The sequence below is a fragment of the Amblyomma mixtum genome, chromosome 3, assembly GCF_055824585.1.
Source record: "Amblyomma mixtum isolate Tamu chromosome 3, ASM5582458v1, whole genome shotgun sequence".
Lineage (NCBI taxonomy): Eukaryota > Metazoa > Arthropoda > Arachnida > Ixodida > Ixodidae > Amblyomma > Amblyomma mixtum.
In genome coordinates, this window is record NC_143014.1 from 36,194,910 (window position 1) to 36,218,860 (window position 23,951).

A 23,951-nucleotide genomic window follows, 5' to 3' on the forward strand; every position below is an offset into this window, starting at 1 on the left:
GGTAGGAATTTTATGAAAGCATACATTGCAGGCAGCGCACTGAACGGAAGCAACAAACCGGAGCTGTCTTTCGCGGCAGAATAGAGCGAATGTTGCAAGCATTTTCTTTACATTGTGCACACAACGCCTCGATTGAATGGGCTGGAAGCGGGACGACTTCCGCAGCATCGCTTTCGTTATCAATCTAATGTATGAAAGAAATTTTCATATTGATCAACAGAAAAGTCCATCGTTGGTTATGCCAAATATCGCGCAATGTGGTCGGGGGAAATCGATAACGCGCGCGCTATTTAAGGATTCCACCTCAAGGCTATGGTGCTCAGTATTGATCCCGCTGGCCTGCACGGTCGTCCCACTAGCCTCGTTGGTGAGGGTGGAGATAAACCATAACGCGGACACGACGACCAGCACGGAAGCAGCCCTGCCTCGGGCACCAAGGACCCCCTAATGACTGCCAGGCACCGCCACAACTTACTGGTTACAGTTACTGTGCATGCAGTGCCGTGCAACCCCTGTCCTTAGGCGCACATAGTGCAGCGTTAAATATATGGGATGACCATGACCTGCTAGTGTCACTGGTATACCTATAACTAACCTCTGATGCCTTTTGGGTTGATACAGCTATCGTGCTTATTAAGTAACAGGGAGCAAATATTCCAATTTTGTCTGAAAGCTTCTTAAACACTCCTTTTTTGATTCGCTTTCCTTGGCGCACTAAAGGCTAAGCTGCTGTTACTTACGCTCATTGTTTTACAAAAGGCACTGTGGGTTCGCATGCTACAAGAGAGAAGAATCATTGGGAGTATCGAACCATTTCCAGCCTATGTTACACGGGTATTAAGCGAAACGGTAGTGATTTTGATTTTGCATCTGATGTACTGCCACAAACACAGTAAAAGCTTAGCTGTGCGCTTTAAGAAATGAGTACTATTCGCTTCTTCGGCTCGCTCTGAACAGCTGCGAGTTGATGTTGCTTTCAAAACCGAGACTTTTCTCAGGACTTCGGGCCTAAAAGTGACGGCGGCTGTCTACACACTACATGAAACGTGCTCTTCTAAGTTGTTACTCCGAACTTACTCCGATCATGGAGTGCGTAGGTTTATATGCAGCCTATCTCCATCGAAAGCCGTAGTGCGCCCGAGAACCGCTTCAGTCAACGACGTGAGTCCATTTGGAGAGGGACGTCCAAACAAAAGTTTCTGCAATAGCCGGATACGTCGCTTCTGCACGACTCCCATGTAGGACGAGCACGTTCCCCATTAGGCTACGGGGGCACCAGCAGTGAGAAAGTGTGGCCATAGATTACTAATATAGAACAAAGTAAGTTGCTCCTGCAATGAGCAGCACTTTTTTTGTTTTTAATTTGACCCGTGCGCGGAAAGGGTCAGAGAAAGGAGTAAGGTATGAGATAACCATAGCGCTGTTATGAAAGGCGGGAAACTTTTTTATCGTAAACAAGGCCTATCAACTACAACTGAATTATAAGCGGCTTTCTGGAGAAACTCGGGCTGCATGGCACTCTGTTTCTGTTTCTTCTAGCGTCTGAAAAGATTCCGGCCGCAGGAATCTGCCGCTGTCAGTGTCTGTTCACACTGACAGCGAAATGTCGTACTGAGAGTAAAACGTCAGGCTTCGCACTTGACCTTCTTAAAAAAAAAATTCCAAATGTTTCACTTGTTTCCGTAGTAAAGGTTATCAAAAGGAGTGACAGATGTTCGGCATTTGCGAAGTCTCCAACCTGTGCTTTCGAGCGCTTGGAATGAACCTGAGTCATTTCGGGGAGCGATATATCATAAAAGTAGGGAAATTACCATTTCAGGAAGGAAAAGTAGCACTGAAAATAAAGCGAAAAGTCGACTGGAACTTATTAATGCGAACACGGGAAGAACGGAATGACGCTGCGACAACCGCGCTTGACAAGCGCAGTGTGCGGCCCATAATAGCTGGTGCGACGGGGCTGCAGGCTGGCGGTGAGCGCATTCATGGGGTCCGGACGTGGGCCGGCGGTATGAAAGCGTCATTAGGGGACGGCCGAGGTGCCGCCCCTCGTCGATACCCGAAGACAGCCGCCAGGGGGCGGCGCACGCGCGCGCGATGCCGGTACAGGGTGCCATCGCTGTTATGGGCACGGATCACGTAGCTGGGACCTTGCTTATTGCCCGGGAAATGACACATAAACAAGGCGTGCACGCCGGTCGATGGCGCTGCAGCAGAAAGTGATGGCCACCGTGCGTCCCACGCCGGTCACGTCCCGAGCGTTGGGCGGCGAAAATTAACAAGACTGAACACAGTACGGACGTGCTCCCGGGACCTCCGGCCGCTTCCCGTTCCCGGATTGACCGACGAGGGTCACTGCGAGCGCCGGGCCGGAGACACCGCTGTGGCCCGCAGCGGCGTGGATGAACGTGTCGCAAGGGGTTATCGCCTAACTCAGAAAAATGACGCGACCAAAGGCAATATTTTGATCGGCACCAATCGTTTACACCGGTGGGTCACAAAACGGAACACTACGTCGCACGCAAAAACGCTTCCGTTCGATAGCCAAACCTTGCGACGCAATAAGGTTCAAGAATTTTCGTCACCTAAAGCGACTACTGGCTGCGACAGGGAGTCTGAGGGCATTTAGGACTATCTACGACCACGGCTGGGATAACCCGTGGGCGCCCTGACATTTCGAAACGTGGCTGGTTTTGCTATCTCGCGCTTTTTCCAGTAGGCACATGTAGAGGCTGCAAACAAACCTTTCCTTGCGTATCCAGTTCCGCGGCTAGGGCCTGGACCCTAATGCTCAGTAAAAAAAAGGGGATAACAAAGCGCGAAGAAAAAAATAAACTCTGGCACACCATTGTTTCTTCAATTTCGTGTGGGGTAGCTCTCAGCCGCCGAGTCGCATTATCCTCGCAGAAATTGCGAACTGCACTGAATGCAAGGAAGGAAGAAGACGTCTGCTTTTTGTTTAAAAAAAGAAAGCCGAGGAAGCAGCAAATATCCGCGGCAAACAACAAAAGCTGCATAAAAGCCTGACGAAATGAATCGCCCTCAGCCTAGCTACAGTGACTTGGCATGCCACACTACAGAGGGTTCCTGAAATCGTGGTTTAAGCGGTAATGTTGGCGAAATAAACGCAGCAAAACACAGGGTGGCGCGCCTGCTTGACAAACCGCATGCGCCAAAGACAGCGGAGTGCCCTATTGACACATCGACTCGCATTTCTACATCACAGTGTCCGTCATACAAAGCATATGAAAACAGTGTCATGCTAAGCGAGTTGATCGGCGAGTTGGTTTTCTGTGATGGTTACGAAGCAGCACAACGGAGCATCTACTCGCATCTACCATATGCGTAGCGCGCCAAATAAACTCCAGCTGTTAGTTCAACGCTGTGTTGTCTCCCTTTCTTCAACCCTCCGCTCTCTCCTTTGGCCTTGTCCCGTTACGCTGTTTCGTAAACATCAACCAACCTGCCGACAGTTCTCAATTCATGTTACTCATCCCTATTTATGGTTCGCCGCGCCTACTTGCTGCTATTGTATTTGACAATGGGGCCGGGCAATTTTTCTTTAGCTTTTTTTTCTGTCCATTCTACTCTTTGTATCTGACGATGCACAATGCACGAACGTAGCATGTTTTTACTTTTTAAGGCGGCATCCCACCATGCCATTTAGTACCTGACAATGAGCACACTGAAGCGGCCCAGCCTATACTGGGGCTAGGCACGACCCGGTTAGCCTACTTCGAGCGCATGGCGCCCTGACCCTCCCCCAAATGTTAAGGGGCGGGAAGGCGAAAGACAGGAGAGCATGACTGAAGGCGAAGGAATGAGTTAATGGCTGCGGGCCTAGCGTAAGCGCTCCGCCTCGCACTACCAGGTTCTTAACTCTCTTCTCCTGTGATAACGTCAACGTTTAGGACTGGCAATAGGAAAATAATGATAAGTTGCTAGCCGAACTTTATGTCTGAGCGGTAAAAAAAAAAATAATCTAATTTTAGCTGCCTGAAAAATGGAATTCAGACCCTGAATACAGCTATGACAAAGTAAGACCGGCTACTGCGTACATTTCGTTCTCGCCAAGGGAAATATGCTAAAATGTTTCTAAGAAACTGCTTGGTAAAGACTAGGAACCACAAGTCACCGATAAATTCTACCTTTCTTTTTCGCGATGAATAACTTGAAAGGTAATCTTCTCTTGGGTTTGGGTGAGGGCAACAAATAGCGTTATAAAATATTTTACGATAGCATGTGCAGGTATGCGTCATCTCACCGGATTGCACGTTTGCGTCCTGTAGGCTTCGTGTTATAACGACGGTGATGATAGGTTCATTTGCCTCCTCTCTTTATGTTTTTAACTAATGAAACAATGGCTACGTTGACACAAAAAAGACAGGAGACAAGTGCAGGCGCCAACTTCGAACTGTTTTTTACACCATAGGAGCACAGTTATTTGCAAACACATATAAACATTTCGAAGTTGGCGCCTGTGCTAGTCGTCCTGTCTTTTTGTGAGTGCCAATGTAGCGCCTTTTTTCACAAGTTAACAGGCAGAGCCAGCTAGCCCAGCAACACATCTTGATTTTTACGCTGGTGCTCATACGTATTCTGGTCCCATGGTTTGCCTTTAACCGGTGCTATTTCTTTCAGCAAACTATCCAACCGTGAAGGAAAGTCAAAACCTCGAGTGGAATGGACGACTCACGTTTCAAGAAAGGCTGCCCAGCTTTTCTCAGCCCAGTGCAGCGAGTGTGTGCTGCGTCATTGCATTTCCGTGCGTCTGAGCATAGCCTGCACACAAGCATGAGACCTAGACAATGAGAAAACTAAGAACGCGGATGGATGTTGCCCTTGCATGGCGAAATGAGGGCAGCAAAATAGCACAATTCGCAGACATCTTATTCCAACACAGCTGTATTCGGCGCCTTACAGTTTCATGCACTTCATGGGTGCTTTCTTTACTTCGGAACCTGCAAGAAATGTGGGAGCCAGCGAGCCGAACCAATCGATATTACGGTCACAAGCAGAAAAAACTGCCAGTTAATAAAAGCTTCAGTATCATTATGTGGAAAGCCCTAGACGCCGCACAGTAGCGTAAACCGTCGTTTATAGCTCCAGCAGTGATCGTTAAGGACTTTACAAACAGTCTTTACGAGCGTATACACGGACCAAGCACCGGTGAAAACATTGTTAAAACGTCAGCGCATGGCTTCTGAAGGTCCCATTGCTTATCGTGACATATGCGTCAAGCAAAAGGCTGGAATTGATCGCTAGCTCACGTTATTGCCGTCGCGCGCGTTATGAGACAGTATTTTCAGAATATTTTCTTTCTTTGTAAAACGCAGCGTGCCTTGCAAACTGCTATCTAAGCGAACCGCATGAAAGCAACGTTAAAAATGCATAGTTGTCTAAACCGTCCATTGCGCACCATTGTTTTCATTGTTACGAAACAAAAAACCTAACAGGTTGCATTTCTTGAATGCTTACCAAGGGTACGTCAAGACGAACAAACTGAAGCACAAGCATAACGAACTGAACTGATTGCGAATGAAAAAAAAAAAACGTGCTTAAATTAAGCAACCTTTTTCGATTGATATTGTCATGTCGGCGTATGTCACTGCGACAAAGCTGCAGCATTGCAGATGGTTCGTACATACATGAATTTGAGGAAGATAAAGATTATACGGTTAACTTCAGGCGATAAAATAATATAGTTACTCAAAAAACAACTGGGCATCGAAAAAAAAATATAAACCAGCATAAATGAATTCTTCCAGTGCAAATATAGACGTTTTCATTGTTTAGAGCTTGACTGAGCGCGCGTGCGTGTTGGATTGTGCTGCGCATGCGCAGTAGATGCCTGTATGAAATCCGCCAATCAGAAAGCTGCTGGCACAGTCCAGTAGAAATATGGCCGCACTCAAAAAGGCAAATGTGAAAGGTCTATATGAAACGGCTTTTTTTTTTTCTGTTAGACTGCTATGAGGCCCGCTCCGCTTATTCGGCGACTGCGAAGAGGACACCCGGGGTTCTGGTGGCCCCACGACTTGAAGCTGCCACGAGTGCCCCTTCCCTCACGATATTTAGAGAATAAGAGAAAATTCTCGAAAACAAGAGTAACACGAAAATTTCGTGTTGAAGTTAGCTCGACCAGACAGCAGTCATGCGATATCTCAGGAACTACACACGGGAAAGAACCACATCCTCGAGACAATAGGCCACACAGAAGCGCTTCCTCGAATGAAATAAGCACGAAACCGCTGCATTATGCATGGGGTTTCTAGTGGGGTCGAAATACAAAAAGGTACGCAGCTGGGAAAATGGAGCGACATCTTGAAACTCCATAGCAAATTGTTGGCGGTTGCTCCGCCTCTGTGTTCCTCGAGTGCGGCGCACCAAAGCGTTCCTCCGCTTGCAATTCAAAATACGAAGGCCGATGTGCGCCGGTTGGATATCAGGAAGAAAGTGGAAAGCTTCGGAAAACCCAGCGCTAGGAACTCTGCTGTTATCTGGGTGCGTTGTTTTCGCGTTTTAATTTCTCTCATAAAAGAAGGCAGAAAAATGTGTTTGCTAGGGGCCTGATCGTTTCTTCTTTCCGCAGGTTAGAGTCGGTTCTCTAAAAGAATTTTTGTTTGCTCAAAACGCGGACAGAGGCCAAAAGAAACTACCTGGCTTCTTCCTCGAATGCCGAGAACGAAAAGCGCCTAAAAAGCCAGGCATGTCGCGTGTATAAGGAGCCTTGTTCTAAGACAGTTACCTTTTTCGCGTGGGTCGTTAAACTTAAAAGAATAAGAATAGGTCATGTAGAAAGTCTCAGAGCAAATTTATAAGCATCTGAAAGCATTTGTGATTTACTGCCGCTTACCTTGAGTGGCTAGAGCAATTTACAATCGACAATGCTGAATCTTGCAGACTATGCCAGATTTGGTTTTGGCTTGCTTACTGTTTTGACGAGGACACATTCAATATCAAGTGGAAAGAAGTGCTTAGAGGTGTGCCCTTCAGTGGCAGCGATGAGTGTAGCTTCAGATTATTTTAAATTACTGAAATTCAGAATTGGTGTTTACAGCGATACCTGCTTTTCAAAAGATTTTGACGCGGGTCAGCGCTGCCTTCGATACCGCAAGGGCTCATATATATTGACATCTATAATGCGTGAGCCCTAACTACCCCTCCCTGTTTTATTCTAGTTTGCATCGGTTTTCTTCTTTCAATTTGCTTTGCTTATTGCTTTGCTATAGCACTGAGACTGCAGAAGGAAGACCGATTTCCGTGCTTTTCCTCCGAATGCGCTTACGGCCGCAGTGAGTATTCATTAACGCCTTGTGAATTTTATTAATTTTTTGTTGTTGGAGGGGGGGGGGGGGCGGAGGGGGAGACTCTGCCACGAAGAAGTGATGGTCAACGCAGAGAAAGCGAGTATTGCCTCGGCGACGAATCGGTGTTGCGCGGCTTTCGGTCCCTCCTTTTTGAATAAAAACAGCTAAGCACCCCGCAAAACCAGCACAAAAAGGTTATTGTGCGGAGCACTCAAAATCTCGAGTGGACATGTAAAGCGAAGAAGAAAAAGAGATCACAATAGCGAGCACACAGACCGCCTTGTTCGCAGCTAAACAACCTGCAATAAAGAAAGACCGGCAACTTCAACGGTAGGGCGCTGCGTGAGTCTCGCCGCCGACGCAGATGGTGGGCTCGGTGGCCACAGAGAGTCCCCGTTCGCCGGCGCGGTGCACTTTATTCGCGGCCATAAATTGCGGTCGCCTCCTTGGTGGCAATCTTGTTGGCCCGTAAATCAGAGCATAAAGATAAGCCCACTCGCGCTTGCGCACGCTCGGCATGCGAGGCACGGCGCCGGGCCACGGCGGTGACGATTCGAACGCGAGCGGACCACATCCCCGCGCAGTCGCCATAAGGTCGCGACGAGACATCTTCGCCGCCCGCCTGACTGACGCCGATCAGGCCTGTATGGGTCGTGCAGAGAGAGGCACATGGACACATACATGCATAACGACATGCCTTCGCGTCTCAAGGGCCCCTTGAGGGTGCCGCCGCATTGGCGCAGGACAGTATGACTGTGTACACGTTCGAATATTTGTAGCGGCATGCATCTGCTCGAAGCAGTAGCGCAAGGCTTCAGCCCTTCAACGCTAAATGCGAGGCCCTGTGCTGAATTCCTCCATACGGCGGCTTCTGCGTTTCATCAGAGTCCGTCAGCAAATAAATCGAGGGAAGAGATAGATGTGCACGTTTTGACAAAGCTTTGACCTTCTCCAAGCATGTACAATGAGTCTCTTGCAGCGTTATGCTTGCCCTTGGCGGCGCAGAGTTTAATACCCCGTGTACTTTCCTCAAGTCTTATATCCTCGCTTTCTCGCGCTATTATATAGTATGCCCATATTATTTGCAATGGAGTCTGCACAGTATGCTCACATGAAGAGTGCACAAGTTTTTTCCGGAGGTAAATATTGCTTCAATTAACAAAACAGAGCCCCTAAAGGCAGCCCGGCTGATTTGTCTGTGCTTTTTAAGCTGGCGACGAGCGCGAGGTGGTCTTCTCTCCTTGCACAACGTCCTTTACGGCGCTGTTCTTTCGTCCCCTGATCATTTCCCGTGCTTCCGCAAAACCGACTAGAATTTACCGTCCTTTCATTCTTCACCATTGTTGAGCAAGAATTCTTCTTCACATTGGCCCCAAGGACTTACATAACACCAGCTCTTCCAGCCCTAACACCTTTCAAAATTTTTTTCCCTCATTTTGAAAACAGCTGCAGAACGTAATAACTCAGTTTCTTTCTTTAACCCAGTCACTTTATCCTGCTTGCTTTTTTTCCCGTTTTCTAGCCACACTTAGTCGCGAATGAAAATCACGTATTTTGCGCGCTTAGTTTCTTGTTCATATTTACTATGACTATACCTGGCTCTTCTCTTATATGGTCATTGCTAGATTGCCTTTTAAGTCTTGGGGTGGTGTTTCTGTATCTAATATTCACCGCTGCTTTGTATTTTTGCTATCACGGCGTTATTGTACTCTTGGCTGTTTTTATGTGTTCGTCATTAATTTTATGCCCTTAATTTGTATTGTTTTTGTTGGTTGATAGCACCTCTGTGTTCCAGAATTCAGACAACATAGTTGGTCGTGGCATGTTAAATAAACAGTGATTTTAATAAATATATTTTTCTGCGCATATGTTCTGTCAGGTTTTGAATTTTCGGGACCATCTTTATATCTGGTATATAACCCTTTCGTACTGACAAATTTCATCTCCCACTTTTAATAGGCTTGAGTCTCTACCCAACGTTCTAGTAATTCAGATACTGTCAGGAAATCCTCTCATTCTGCTTCCGCTTGTGGCGGCTACCTTGAACCCATTTGACCCGTCTTGTCCCATCTTGCAGCGACGGGGCACCCGTCAGCGTGCTGACAGCACACGGTTCGCTAGGCGCTGCTAGGCCTGACCTGCTAAGCTTCGCAGATGCTGTGGATAAGGGTTTGTCACTAGCGGCTGCATATATTATAATAGCCATATATTATAAGAGATCTAATCCTGTTGCGAGGAGACTATAAATAGGATAATCTCTCAATAAAATTCAGGTACAGTTTATTTGTTCAATGCTTTGGGCGGCGAAGCGAACGTAACACGCCGCTCAGGGTCACCGCCAGGCATAGTTAGTTGGGTTGGCTTCACCGCGTAACAGCGGTGTGGAATGGAGAGTGAGTACAACATACCGAAGGTCGCCCTCAGGCTCGCCCCACAGACGCATCGTAATGCAGTTTCGCAGCGCTGGCGCTTCCAGTGCCAAAGGCTGCGCAGCCGACCTGTCTCCAAGCGCGAAAAGTGATAAAGACCGTCAGGTGAAGCGCCACTTTCAGGGCCGCGACACGCCGTTTGATATAAAAATTACAGGAGAAATTCGAGTTCGATATACTGCGAGAGGTTCCTAAACTTTTACGTAGAATTTTCAAGGTGATAACTTGTGTGTTATGTATGGATAATAATTCTAAATATTCGGGCTCGATATATCCGGGCTCGACTGTATTCTGGATAGCTGCTTATCACGGTTTCGCTTATGGTTTATGGGGTTTAAGGTCCCAACAGGACTCGGGTTATGAGAGACGCCGTAGTGGAGGGCTCCGGATGATTAAGGCCACCTGTGGTTATTTAACGTGCACTGACATCGCACAGTACAAGGTCCTCTAGCATTTCGCCTTCATCGAAATGCGACCACCGTGGCCGGAATCGAACTCGCGTCATTCGAGTTAGCAGCGAAGCAGCATAACCACTGAGCCACCGCGACGGCCAACCGCTGCTTATCACAGCTCAGCTTATCTGCGTTCACTTTTTAGTACCTGACAAACAAGTTCAGTCTAAACCATCCTAAAAGCGAGAGTGTGTCTTTTTTTTTCGTGTTACTGGTATAATGTCCCTATCATGTGAAAAATGCAGTGGTTTCACTGTGCCAAATGTGCGCCGCTAAGGTCAACGTGCGAACGGTGAAATGGTTTTCGGGTTCGCAGAACTCCTATGTCCGTTTTATGCCCTTGTCAATTGGTGAACATCTCAATATCGGTGTACTCTTTGACAAAGCCTACAGCTTCTCCTCTCTCTGCAATGCGTTGCCACTGCGGGTACTGCGCATGCTAAGTTTAAACTGCAGGCTATCCCTGTGGAGAGAGCTCCACGCCCTATATCCATTCCTAAAGTTGCACACGTCCATATGTTTGCCGCGACTATAATACGCACCTGTGGTCTGGAACGACACGTGCAAACCGAACAGGCACCTTCATTGAAAGATTGGAGAAAAAGTAAGGGCTCCCATTTTACACGTTGGATGCTCTGCAACGTTCTTTGCATAAAAACAGCGCCGCAGACGGGACTAAGGAAAGAAGACACAAACACAGGCGCCGTGTTTGTGTCTTCTTTTCTTGGTCCCGTCTGCGGCGCTGTTTTTATGCAAAGAATGTACCAACTAGCCCGGCTTATTCCTCTCTTGTCTCTGCAGCGGTACCTGCGGGAATGCCTTTGAGCCCACTTCAGAAACCAGCGAGGAACCTCCTTTGAGAGAGAACGAAATTCGCGGAAAGTGTCGTGTGAAGCCTCGTCTTAATCTCGCAAGACCTCAGCCAACACTCGCGACCCGGCGGCGTCGCGTGCACACGGCTCACCTGTCCTGGAGTATCCTGAAATTTTTGCTGAGTGCCGCATTGTCCTTCTCCACGCTACCGGATTTGCAACACATACGGCAGCTACCAGATGGCGTTCTATACCATAACAAGCTCCTCTCTCCGCTCGCAGCGCCATTACTGCGGCAGTAGAATTGTAAACTGGAATGGTTGGTAGACTTCAGCGACGTTGCGCACTAACGTTCAGAAGGAAATGTAAACAAAATTTTTGCACTTCATGAACACAGGAACAAGTGTACCAGTGCGTTTTCTATACGGCCTCATTGGAAGGCTGCTGCTATTGCAGGGGCTGCGCCGGTGTTCGGATGCGCCGCCTTACATGCAGTCGAAGCTGCACTTCCTCAAGATTGTATGAGTGACGCCGCACTGGAGGGCTCCTTGTCAATTCAGACTAACGGGGGTTCTTTAACGTGCGCTGACGTTGCACAGAATGCAGGTAAATAAATGACAATACGAGATTTACTGTTACAGGGTACTCGCGGTTAGCTCCGGACAGGGCTAGTTGCATACTCAGTGGCCTTTGCAGTTGAGTGTATGCAAACTGACTGCTGATGACGAAGATTCAAATGATTACCTTATTAGCCGATTGTAGATAGGTGAAAAAATTTAATGCACCTTCCTCGTGATGACTGACGAGACGCCATGTGAGTTCTTTCCGGCGATATGCCTGCAAATGTTAGAGGCAAAGTATCTGAACAGACAGTTTTAAATACAGTATAGTGCACAAAGGTCAGTGACGGCTCCTCCACTGCAGGCTTTCGCTGAATGCCGGCTCCGTATAATGGGAAGCTGGATTACACAACGAGCCCTCCCCGCGGGACCGATCTGAATCAGTACTTCCACTGACGTTAATCTTGCCACTAGTAAGAAAAGCTGCCAGTTGCATTTTAAACTCGCGGCTATTTTGGGTTCAGCGAATAAGCACCGATGCGAAATGTCGGAACGATGCCGCGCTAAGGAAAAAAATAATATTGCTAGCAACAGAGACTAGAACTCAGAAAGCTTGTAACGGAGTGGTCGTTTTACGCACCTTATTTAATATTCCGCTGTGACAGGCAGAAAACGTTATGACGCAGCAAAAATCTAGCGAACAGCCCCCCCAAAAACATTGCCTGCGTATCGCACGCGTCTCGCCATGCGCCCGAAAAAAAAAACAAAGCTTGGAGTGAGCACGATTATAAAATAGCGCCTTAATGATTCGCGTTGACAAAGGTGAAAGGGCAGCCTGGGGCAATATTCCCACCATGTATTCGGGCAGCGCCAGCTCGTTGTGCCTGGACCGTTAAGAGCCGGTTTCCGCGAGAAAATGCATACGTGGTTGGTTTTAAAATAACAAAAATTAGAATTACATAAAGAAAATTACCAAAATATAATGCAATGCTCGTACTTGCTGTCGCACGACGCTTTATATAAAGATACTAATGAAGCACAACCATGAACCATATCTCTCGCATGCTTTGTCAGGCGAGGAAAAGAAAATTGCGAACGCGGCCGCTGACTAATCTTTAGCCCAGCATGCTCAGGCATTCAGCACCTACCTTTAGCACATGGCGTGCATAGCTAAAGTACGAAGTAAAAAAGGAAACCAAATGTGAAAGCTCGGGAAGGATAAGCCTGTGTTGGACGAGGGGAACGAAAGCTTCCCCTGTCTGCGCGCTCGGCTATATCTATATTTAATCAAAGGCAGTGAGTCATCTGCTGCTCTTTGCTGCGTTTCCGGCGGCCGAAAAGCAAACTACGAAAAACTGGGCGCCGATATTTATGGGCTTCCTTTCCTTGCTGTACAGCTGTGTATCCGCTAAGGATACGCAAGGAGGGCACTGTGCCGTACCTCTGCTGGCAGTGGAAGGAAGATAAAGGAGCCCTCTGGCTTCGTCGCTAAAAAGACAACGTCAAAGAAGGCCTCGCTCAGCATTATGATCCCAATTTCTCGTAAGTGCTTTGGGCATAAGAGTTTAGACATTCAATTGTGTGGCGTACCGCAAGAGCTACATGTGGTGCGACGAAAAGCTTCATAATGAATGAAAAGTCTCTCTCAGCAGCTAACTAAAACAAGTTTCATACCGCAACTTCAGGCAAAGCGTCTGATCTGCCTAAAAAGTCTTTTTACCTTAAATACGCAGAGAGCCTATAACGTCACAGGTCCTGTTGCGTTTTCTGGACGTAGAATTTTTAAGAAGTTAACCCAAAGCTCCGGGCTCATTAGTAAGCAGCACGATGTTGCCTCTAAGTTTGTTTTATGCCTTTTTTCTTTCATGAAGAACACCTTTCGCTTCAGTCGTTCATTACTTCATGTCTGTTACACAGTTCTGTTTACTCCTAACCTTTTTGATTCAGAACTAAACAGAAGAAAGACTACTATATGGCGTCAGGAGGGGATATTGCCAGCTGTTATAGGCGAGTTTCTCTACTTTGTTATTATTCACATCGATCTGTTTGTGATGCAAGGGTTTCTGCACTGTGCTACTATTGTTAAAGAAATCTTCTCAGCTATTTTTTATCATAGGTCATTGTTGAAGTATGTCGTTAGACTGGTGTTTATTTCTGCACAGCAGACTTGTACATCAAAGAAGTGCTGCAGGAGCAACGGTGAAAGTGTGAACCGCGTCACGATTAAGGAACAAAGTTTTAGGATATGGCGCAAGACATTCGGCGATTTTATCTTTTGCAGTGCGGTTAACAAGAAATAGCCTGTTTATTCGTACGTCACCGGGACCACTTTAGCCCGGAACACACACCGAGACAAAAGAAACGGAAAGCCAAAGAAGAAAACCGTGTTTTATCCTGACAATTTCAATAGAGGGTATCAAAAACATACAGTTGATAGATAAGCACGAATGCAAAAACTACAAGCAACTTTAGCTCCAAACGAAGGGCCCAAGAAATAGGGAAGCAGCAAGAAAAGCACGAGACGCATACGGATTGCGGAAGATTACCAAAGCCGAGCCCATTAATCCCCTATCAGGAGTCCAATAAATGGAGCGCGTCCACCACATATCCCTTCCTTTTAGGTTGTAAAGCGAGAAGGAGAAAGAAAGAGGAAACGAGGCCGACAGCGAAGGAGGACGAGGATTCAGGGAGGGGAAAAAAACATAAGCTAGAAGGCAAGATAGCCGATGCTCGAGGGAAGCAAACACTGGGCGTCCCTCGCTCCCATTTTCAAGCAGGGTTTTCTGGAGGCACGGAAAGTAAAGCGTTCGCGCAAATGAAGAATAAGAAAAGGAGAGCCACGGGAAGGAAAAGAAATATCCTAATTAGCCGAACAACTTGCGAGCACGGCAAGCACGAGAGGTCGGCGGCGAACGGCGTCTCACCATCCGGCTAAATTCTCCTGTGTGAAAAAAAAGATTATTTGCCCTGAAGTCCCCTTACCCCGGAGGTTTCCCGAGCACAGAGATGGGAGTCCGTGAAAGCAGCACGACGTCTCTGGGTCGGCGGCTTGAGCATATGATGCCTTGCTCGCTGCGACGACGGTTTATATGCGCCGTGAATTCGCTGTCCTCTGGAAATAAAAGATGCCGAGCTTTCGAAATGTATGGTGAGCCCATGGGAAGAGGATGCTAGTCACGTGTGTGGCAGCGCGAGACAAGAAATGCGAAGATGAAGGGCGCACCATACGTGTCACACTTAAAGGAATTTTTCTGAACACAGTCCAGCAAGTCTTGAGGGCACTGCCGTGCTCTGATAAAGTTTCATTCCATTTTACCACCAAAAAAGAAAATAAAATGTAATCATGAAGAGTTGACAATACGGCGATAGTTGAAAGGGTGTCATGAAATTCCCAGTTGCGAGCAGCTACACGGAGGCGTCTGTAGCTCGTTTTTTTTTTATTTTGAATACGTTGCGAACACATCGTACTCATGGATAAAAAGTGGTGCACTTGACCACTGCCTTGTTACTGAACTATAAACAGTCTCCCTCACCACCTGCCTCCTCTCTATGGAGCGCCTATTCAAACGTTCGTACCTTGAGTCTGTAGTAAAGAACCTTCTAAAGTTATTTACCTCGAACACTAACTTACCATACTAACACCAGAGCTGCTGTACTGCCAGCGCAACTTGCTAAAAGAAAAGCGTTCTCTTCCATTCCTCCCATTTGCACCACCTCCAGCGCGCGTTCTAACGCGTACATGAAACGCAGGACCAAAATAATGCGAATATGGCGACCTAATGCCTCTTTATATTTCGTTCAAGTCATCTCTCGGGTTATGCGAGCGAAAATATTTAAGGCATTAGTAAACTGGACTAGGACTCTGGCATAAGGTAACTGCGTTTGTTGCATATTTTATTAACAGCACATAGGCTTGATTTTGCGTTCAGCTGAACTTTTCATTTCTTGTAATATTCCCCCTTGAAACAGGCCCTTGTCGTGTTCAATATGTACTGCGGCGTGATTGTTTTGAACCTGTAATAATTGCTGCGGGAATAAAGGCTCTAAGGCACCGGTAAATGCGGGTTTATATTTCAGGTAGTTGCTATGGTAATGCTGCATTACATGAGCAGCCCTAAACAGAAACCCAACAATGGAGAAAAGAGCGCCCAAGTTCTCCCTTATATAATCTAGTCGATATTCAAATGTTCAGAACGTCATCGACACCTGAACTGCAAAAGCATCGAGTGAGTGCTTCAGAAGTTCAAACTGCCACAGGAGAAAGAAAATGAGCGGAATGCCCAAAATAGTTTGTGGCGTTTCACAGAGCTTATATTTTGAAGAAATATTTTTTTTCTTAAAGTGAAATGAACTTAAGTACAAGACAATAATTTGCGGTGTATGTGACCACGGTAGATCGCTAAAAATTGCAGCACACGTTTTGTGGTGCCTGTAAAGAGTGCACCACCGCATAAATATCCTTGCTGTGGTGAAGCTCTCTTTGAACGACTACACAAAAATCAGCTGGTGACTGCTCTTCAGTAATGTCTACTGCAAGTGGGCGCTACTTAACAACGGGCAATAATGACCCGACAAAGCAGGCAAATAATCTTGTGGGCGGGCTCATGCTCAGATAAAGGGTGTTAAAATGTATTTTGCCCCACCAGCGCTCAAACAAACAGCGCAAACATTTAACTCGTTTCCCTAAGATCGCCACCGTAAACGATAACGGGTGACCTCGCACAGTGCTACCCGCCATTCAGCGTCAATCCAGCGACCAGGAACTGAACGTTTCGCCCCAACTTCTGAAGTTGCCTAGCTACTGAGACTGCGAACACATGGAGTGCAACGGCGGATACAACGAGGTCATGAACCAGTGCCTCAGGAGGACGCTCTGCAGCACTTCGAGTGCGTTTGGGCATGAAGTCAACAAGCGTCCCAGCAAGCACAGTTTAAGTGAGCAAGCTGTTTCATACACAATTTTCTGAGCGGCTGTCGCGCCCACGGAGGACTTGCAATGTAGCTTAGTCGGCTTCCTGTCGGGCTTTTGCATCAAGAACGGCATGGTATCTGTTGGCACTTTTTTCTTGCGTCTTCGCTTTAGGTCGCGTCCTGGCGCCTTTTAATGAACATTACAGCAGCACGTCCTCCCTCTTAAGGTACATATATAGAACAGCGGGCCCTTCTTATGCCTCTTCTCCACCCAGCAACCTGAACACCCTCAACTGGCAAATATTACTGTGTATCTTGAAAAGCTAGTTAATGGGCAAGTCAAAGAGGTCCCCATGAAATAAAAACTGGTATGGCGCAAGAAACGGGGACACAGAAGGCACACAAAACACAGGACTGACGCCAACTTTCAACTGGGGTTTATTGCACCAAACCTGCCGTCCCGAATTCGAGAAAACTAGATTTTTAAAGAGTGGGAAAGATAAAACTGAGAGAGAAATTGTTGAGGCATATTTCATCGAAAAAGCTGGCAACAAATGCGTTAGCAGGCCTTCCATTATTCTTAGCAGCGCCGAGACGTCTTTTATAGAAGGTTTTTTGTAGTTCGCAGATTTCCCTTGGTTTTGTGCTCTTATTTCGTCCTTTCTTTCGGTGTTTTACAATTTTTAGATTCTTAGACGCTAAGACGACTGTTCTTCAGGAATGATCTTCAGTTTTTATCACTTGACGCTAGGTGCTGTATCTTCAGACTTCATCCCTCCTTATTGTTATTGTTGGTCATCTTTTTTCACGTGGTTTTATCTCAGAGTCGTTCGATTTTTTTGCTCTTTTTCGCCTTCATCACGCATTTCATAATTCGTTAGTGTTGACTTGTCATGCCCCAGTGCCTTGTTTCTTTTTTCTTTTTTGCCTTGGTTGATGTTGTTTCTGCTGGCCAGAAAATAAGTTGGCTTCCCAAGCTCTGTTTAGATTAGATTCTGTAATGATGAGCGTTACTTTATTGCCAGTGGTCGCATGAATTGCCGTTTTATATGTACAACGTTTTCGCATTTGTTGATATGGCTTGGTTGTGGTATAAAATTCAGGTTTGGTGCAATAAACCCCAGTTGCAAGTTGGCGTCAGTCCTGTGTTTTGTGTGCCTTCTGTGTCCCCGTTTCTTGCGCCATACCAGTTTTTATTTCATCATGAACCAACTCGCCCAAACTAGAGTTTTACTTGAGGTCCCCATCAACGCCAGTAGGAATAATCTTTGTTGTTGTGTCAAGGAGGGCAATCTTGGACATGGCGAAGCATGTTTAGATATTAGGCACCAGACGGGTATGCCGTATTCGGACACGAAAGTAACACGGCAGCAGGTATTATTACCGACATAGCGTGTACATAAAGACGGAACTTAACCGATCGACCGTCATCTAATGTGTGTATTACAGACACGTGCCGCTTTGGACGGCAGATGTGTGTAGAGTGCGTGTTTCAAGGGGACAGTCTGTCACCGCATGTAAAGATGGGCTCTTTGAGGATACCTGTGCACACAGTGCACCTCGACCTTTGCAGTGCCACAAGTTTCAGAAGACAGGGAACGTGAGCCCTCCGTACACAATAAAATAAGTCTACTTTGCGTCGGCAACATGATGGGCTGGCAAGCACAGTCGCGGCGTTGAAGTGCGCGAACTGAGAAGGAGCACATGAAGTAACTTCGAGAGAGTGCCCAAAGACGGAAACGAAAATGAAAATACTTAAGAAAATAGCGGGGGATATATTGCTCCACCCAAAGTCAGGCGCCAGACACCGTCCGTTACCACAGAAGGCGCTCCGTAACCGGCATAACAAGTCGACCTTTGCAGGTGCCGAAGTTACACTTGCTATGAAACGAGTTAAACATGGCTGCGCCATCCGCCATCAGCTCTGTCATCACCAGCGCCGTGTTTGGAAAGCGCCAAGCGGGGCATTATGGCATGGTGCATGTCATGTACACATTTGCACTTGCTTAAACTACATCTACGGAGGAACGAGTTAACCACTCTCGTGTGCAGAAGAAATTGGGCCTACATTCACTAGTGCCGCGCATGACGCGCACCAAGCAAGACTTTTCGCTGTGACCTCCTTTGCCGTTGCGTACTCTTACTGATGAAACTTGTCCGCATGTGCGTCAGCGAGAAAAGTTAACAGAACCGGATAAGAACGATGCTCAAGCCAATGACCGGTGCTCTGCGCTCGAATATTGCTTATCTGCACTCGACAGTAGGCAAGGCTGATGTAAAATTGTTAGCCACACTTTAATTGGTGTTAGTCGCTCTTGAACAACATGCAACAATCATGGCTTGGGTGCCACCGTCAGTACAGAGGGTCGGCATTGCGTGTACAGCTCCCTGTGTTCTACAGTCGTCACGTCTCATTCCAACCCTCCCCCTACTTGTGTCATTTGACCTTTCCTTGTGTGCAGTAGCAGGCCAGAGGTGTGTCACTACAGCCGACATCTGCTCATTTCCAAACAATAAATATTTCTCACTCTCTCTGTAGTACTGTAGCTACATCGACCGTGAAGCTTGCTATTCGTCGTCTAGGTCACACTCAGAAATGCTGGTTGATGGTCTTAGTTTTGCGAGATTGGTATGATTGACTGTCAAGAGTCTTGATACATGATACCAAAAAGAGCCTCGCCTCCAAATGCCGCTAAAATTGGTGTTCGCACGCCAATCACGAAACCCCACGAGGTGACGTCGCAGCCCAGTGGCGGAGTTCTTTCAAAATGGCCGTTCACGCCCTGCAGTGTGCCTCGCCTGCCGGCATGAAAAGCCCGTTACACATATTTTGTGCCCTCTATCACTAATTCCGTAGGATATACTTGCGATGCAAAGGTGACAGCTGCGTACTCGCCGTGAGCCCTTTTCTGACTTCTGTGGCAAAGGAGAAACGCCAGAGAGCGCAAGACTCGTCACATTGCATCAGCTGGTCCTGCCGTGCACCGACGCCTGGGCGGCCAAGCTCATTTCGGGCCGCTTATCATGAATGCCAGGCAGCATCCGCGTGACAAAACTGAGCCGTCGATACTCACAACATGTGCGCTGTGGGATGGAAAGAAGCCAGCGAGCGCCGAAGTCGCAGCGTAGCAGCAGAAGGGGAAACGCTAGTGAGTTCCAGCGTCCCCTGTCGCCACGGGCGGCTCGACGTCCAGAGATCGCAGTGCATATACCGTGGTGTTTTGCATTAGTAGAGAACGCATACCTATTTAGCGCCGGCCCAATGTTTGTTCAGTACAGGACAGGCTTGCTTAAAATAACGTTATTGTGTGTGTGTGTGTTTTAGGAATAACACCGCATATTTCTCTGACGAACGCTAGCATTTTCGAACCAACTCTAAACAGTCAATAGACGCTCAGGTTCTCTGTTGCCACCGCAAGTAGGAATGCAAATTGATTTCTCATGTGCAGCTCGCGAAAAGACCGCTGCTTGTGTGAATCTTTCCTGCATGTAAATGACGAGAGCGCATCTGGCATGCTCGGCAAGAGAGAAATAGATTCAGATGTTACCGACAGCCCGCGCTCATGAAGGTGAGAGCGTGCTCGCATTGACACGGAAGCGAAGGCCTGTGAATAGTGCTTCGTATACTTGGGAAAGCTTTCCTTTTCCTGCTGATGATTGGGATGTGAATAGCAAAATCTTTTGATTTGTTTGAAAGAAACTAATTATTTAGAGGAATAATAACGCACGCGTTTGTTTGTTTTTCCAAGAGCTCATCATTCAGCTGTTCCACGCCGAAATTTCACCGAAAAAAATTCTTTGTAATGCCATCACGATACACTTATGCTCATGAAAGCGTTTTCTAACTTTGCAAATTTCTATTCGTCATTATTGGCTGGCCCGAAAGCAGGATTCTGCCTGCCTAGCAGCGGTTCTGGTGACTATTTTGTCGGTCGGACAGGTGGTGGGGGCGGGGCCTCTGTTACACTTCTGAAGTTGCAACTTACTGAAGTTCTTGCAGCTTCCTCAACTGAACTGAATACATTCTATGCACCGAAAGCTGTGACCACATGCGTGTGCGTACAGTGACAGCAGTTGAAGTAAAGAATGCGAGAACTAACTACGTGCTTCTTCGGTCTGTTACAAAAAATTGAGGGCGTCACATCACATGGCATAAGCTAGCTTAACTATAAGTGGCAAAGGCACGCTGTTCCCTTCCATTTTTTTTTATAGAGTTGAGACGCTATCAGTAGCACTACAAATAGTGCAACAATATTTTATTTAATTCGCTATGTTTTTTCGGGGAACACTGTCCTCTTGAAACTCAAATAAGTGCAATAATAACGCATTCTTACAGGCTAAAGCTAGAGCTGACTCTGAGGCAAGCCATATTGGAGAGCTAAACACCACACGGTGTTTTTTCACTCACGTCCGCTGTAACCTACTCTGCATTTGTGCGCCATAATATGCATTTTCCTCTAGTTAAACCCAGTTGCCATAATCGGGAGCTAGGAGAGTGGTCTTTTGCTCGTCAGCAGCACGTCATACCGACTAAGCAACAGCGGTGGACATTCTTTTGGAATAAGACACGCCCTCTTTCCGAGGTAGGCATGTCCGTATCTTATTTAATGAGCAATTAGTCTGAAACAGTCAACTTACATTAGAGTCCGTATTCATAATCAACGTTGCGCTGCATGTGTGTCTGCGCAGTACCATAAGTAAACACCACGCGTAAGATGTCGGTGGTGAAGTTATGTGGCTTGAATGCCTGCCTCTATTTCTGGGAACCCAAAGTCGCTTACGTAGTTTCAATAGACTAGACAAGTGGTCCAGCGCTCCGAGATAATAACAGTGATTCACAAGGGTAGAAACTTGTGCAAGTCGGTAACGGTGATCCATGGTATGTGAGGTAGCGCAAAACGGGACAAGGGACAGAGAAAGACGCACACAACACAGGCGCTAGCGCCTGTGTTGTGTGCGTCTTTCTCTGTTCCTTGTCCCGTTTTGCGCTACCTCACATACCATGAATAACACTGTTGTATCAGTTAGAAGAACTGGATAAAATAAAGTCGCCAGAAAAAAAAAACGTGACTACTATCGTAACCTGTTTCTACACAAGAGCTGAACTTCTGTGACGTGGTAAATTTAATGACTGAAAAGATTGTGGCAGTATTTCAACGTGCTCTGAAAACCCCAATGTGTACTCACAGCGTATATCGTCGCAAACAAAGTAGACAGAGTGATGACGTTGCCACGAGCTTGGCAAAGTCATCGGATATACACGTATATCATGTATATTGCAAGCATGAGATACTCTAGCAACGATTTAGATGGGGCCTTTTCCCGTAATTGTTGGGGGCACCTAAACGAAGTAGCCGAACATCACAGTAGACCATTAATTAAGTACTTTAGAGGGAACGTTTCTTGTTGTTTTAATCACGGGCGCCATCCTGTAGCAACATCTGCAAACATTTTCATAAACGCATTTTTCATGCAGTGTTACCTTTAAAAGATGTGAGAAAAAGTTTGAGCGATAATGGAAGCCAGTGAACTGTATTTAATTGCATTCGTACATATTCGAATAAAATACAGTACGAAGTCGCGCGTTTAGGCAAAGGTCCAAGAATGTCGCTCTTATCTTGGATTACATTTTGGCATTCACGCTTAACATACGCATATTTATGCAGTCAATAAAACAAGTAAATTTGGAGACTGCTGTAAACCTTCACGTTGTGGTTTTTCGTTAATGAACTTCATGCGCGATAGGAAAGGTAATATGTGCCTGACTGCATCGGCGAAGTAAAAATGCAGTATGAGCAATTCTGATGACGAACCTCTGTAAATGCAGAGGAGCATGAAATGGGACGCAGACCTTGTTCAAGACCTGCAAGCTGTTAAGTCGCCCACTAGTGTAAGCCTGGAATTCCACTGTCAGTTGCACAATAAAACTTCTTCTGGGTGCTTTTCATAAAAGGTTAGCAAAATACTTAACAAATGCACAATGATCTGCTGTATTTATCGCATCATACCAAAAGTCCGCATTTACGAAAGTGAAATGCGTTTCAGTGGCATTGCATGATGTCAGACATCATCAACAGGCGCCCGTTGTTTGTAGGTGCATTCAGAATAGAACATCACAACTTTCGTGCCACGCTGAAACGTTTACGGTTGCAGATACGCGGCTGCCGTTATTGAGTGCTTCTTGGAGCACTGTTGGGAAACACTTCACGTCACTCCCTGCAGCCTCAATCTTTTGTCACCAAGGAGTAGGGCGTCACTGCCTACACAGTCATCGAAATGCGCAGTGTCCGACAGTTTTTCCTGCTGACAAAGAACGCTGCGTGACATCTCGTTTAGAGGAAGCTTGTGCCAGCCCTTCTTCTTGCTTCTTTTTCCTGCATCATCGAAGTTTACCTTTTTTCCTTCGAGCATCCGAACGACTGCGCCCCTTAACTTATTCAAACGGCGTAAGGAATAAAAAAATATACTGCGCCGTACAACTCTGCCCTTGTTTTGTTGGGGGACGAGAAGCGTCCTGAATATTGCACTCCACGCTCAGCACCCCCCACCGGGAGGGAAGACATGTCGAGCACTCGACCAGTGAAAGATAAAGAGCAGCACAGAGAGACGAGCGTCCTCCGTCCGCGACACGATAAAAACAAGCCAGCCGCGCGGGAGAGTTCAGAGGTTTGTGTTGGCTGCGCGAAAGGACAGGCGCCAGCTGTTCTCCGCCGCAGCGGTGAGAACAAAAAGCGCGTGGCCAAACTCGCAGCACGGAAGAACAAAAGGAAGGACTGGACTCTGCGCGGACGACAGCCACGGAATGCAAATGCTTGCCTTTGCACATGCACTGCACGTCGCACTCGCCGGCATGTAGAAAGTTGGTATCGAGCCGCGTGTACACAGAGACATGCAACGCGATTCTCTCCGCATGCATTAGTTGCCTTTCGTCTTGCATGGACAGCCTGCGAACGGAAGCAGGCGTACTTATTTGCTAAGTGTGGCAACACGAAAAAGAGCCGTTGCACCCTTTTTGAGATTTAAAGTCGACAACAACGGTGTTCGCAATCGCGGAAAGGACGAACGTAACCATGCAAAAGCGCTGGGAAGAAAAGGCATGTGCAGGAGTCAGCGAAGGAGTCGTGGACCGGAGCCACTCACCCGAGGCAGCATCGGCTACGGCGGAGCTGCGGCGACGGCGCGGGACCGAACCAAGCGAGCGGGCCGGGCCGCGGCAGGCATAGCACTGGGAGCCGGCGCTCGGAGGCGATCCCAAAAAAACGCACGCCCCCTCTGCCGGCGGCGGAGCAGCATGGACCACGCGGCAGCAGCTCTTCCCCTCTCGCATTGCCTGCTTTCCCCAAAGGCATATCTCTCGCCTTCCCTACTTCCCCAGTCACTTCCCTAAGCGCGCAGCGCCTTTTCCTCGCCTAGCGGCAGCTCCGGAAAGCGCGCAGCCTCAGAGCGGCGCCGGGGAGCGAAGCGCTGCGCCGAGGGAGCA

At 47.3% G+C, this 23,951-nt stretch overlaps 1 protein-coding gene across 5 annotated transcripts in view; it reads right to left on the minus strand.

The window, feature by feature from the left end:
• LOC149349661 (uncharacterized) overlaps window positions 1–23,951 on the minus strand; it is a 512,421-nt gene that overhangs the window by 73,536 nt on the left and 414,934 nt on the right. The window contains exons 5-6 of one of the 5 annotated variants that reach the window (XM_089578699.1): window positions 14,543–14,672; window positions 4,634–4,779 (exon numbers count right to left, since the gene is read on the minus strand). The exons of the other annotated variants lie outside the window; for them this stretch is intronic. Of the exons in view, the coding sequence (XP_089434825.1) occupies window positions 14,646–14,672 (27 nt within the window). The 3' untranslated portion in view covers window positions 4,634–4,779; window positions 14,543–14,645. Of the gene's footprint in view, window positions 1–4,633; window positions 4,780–14,542; window positions 14,673–23,951 lie in introns of those variants that run through there. 5 annotated transcript variants of the gene reach the window in all.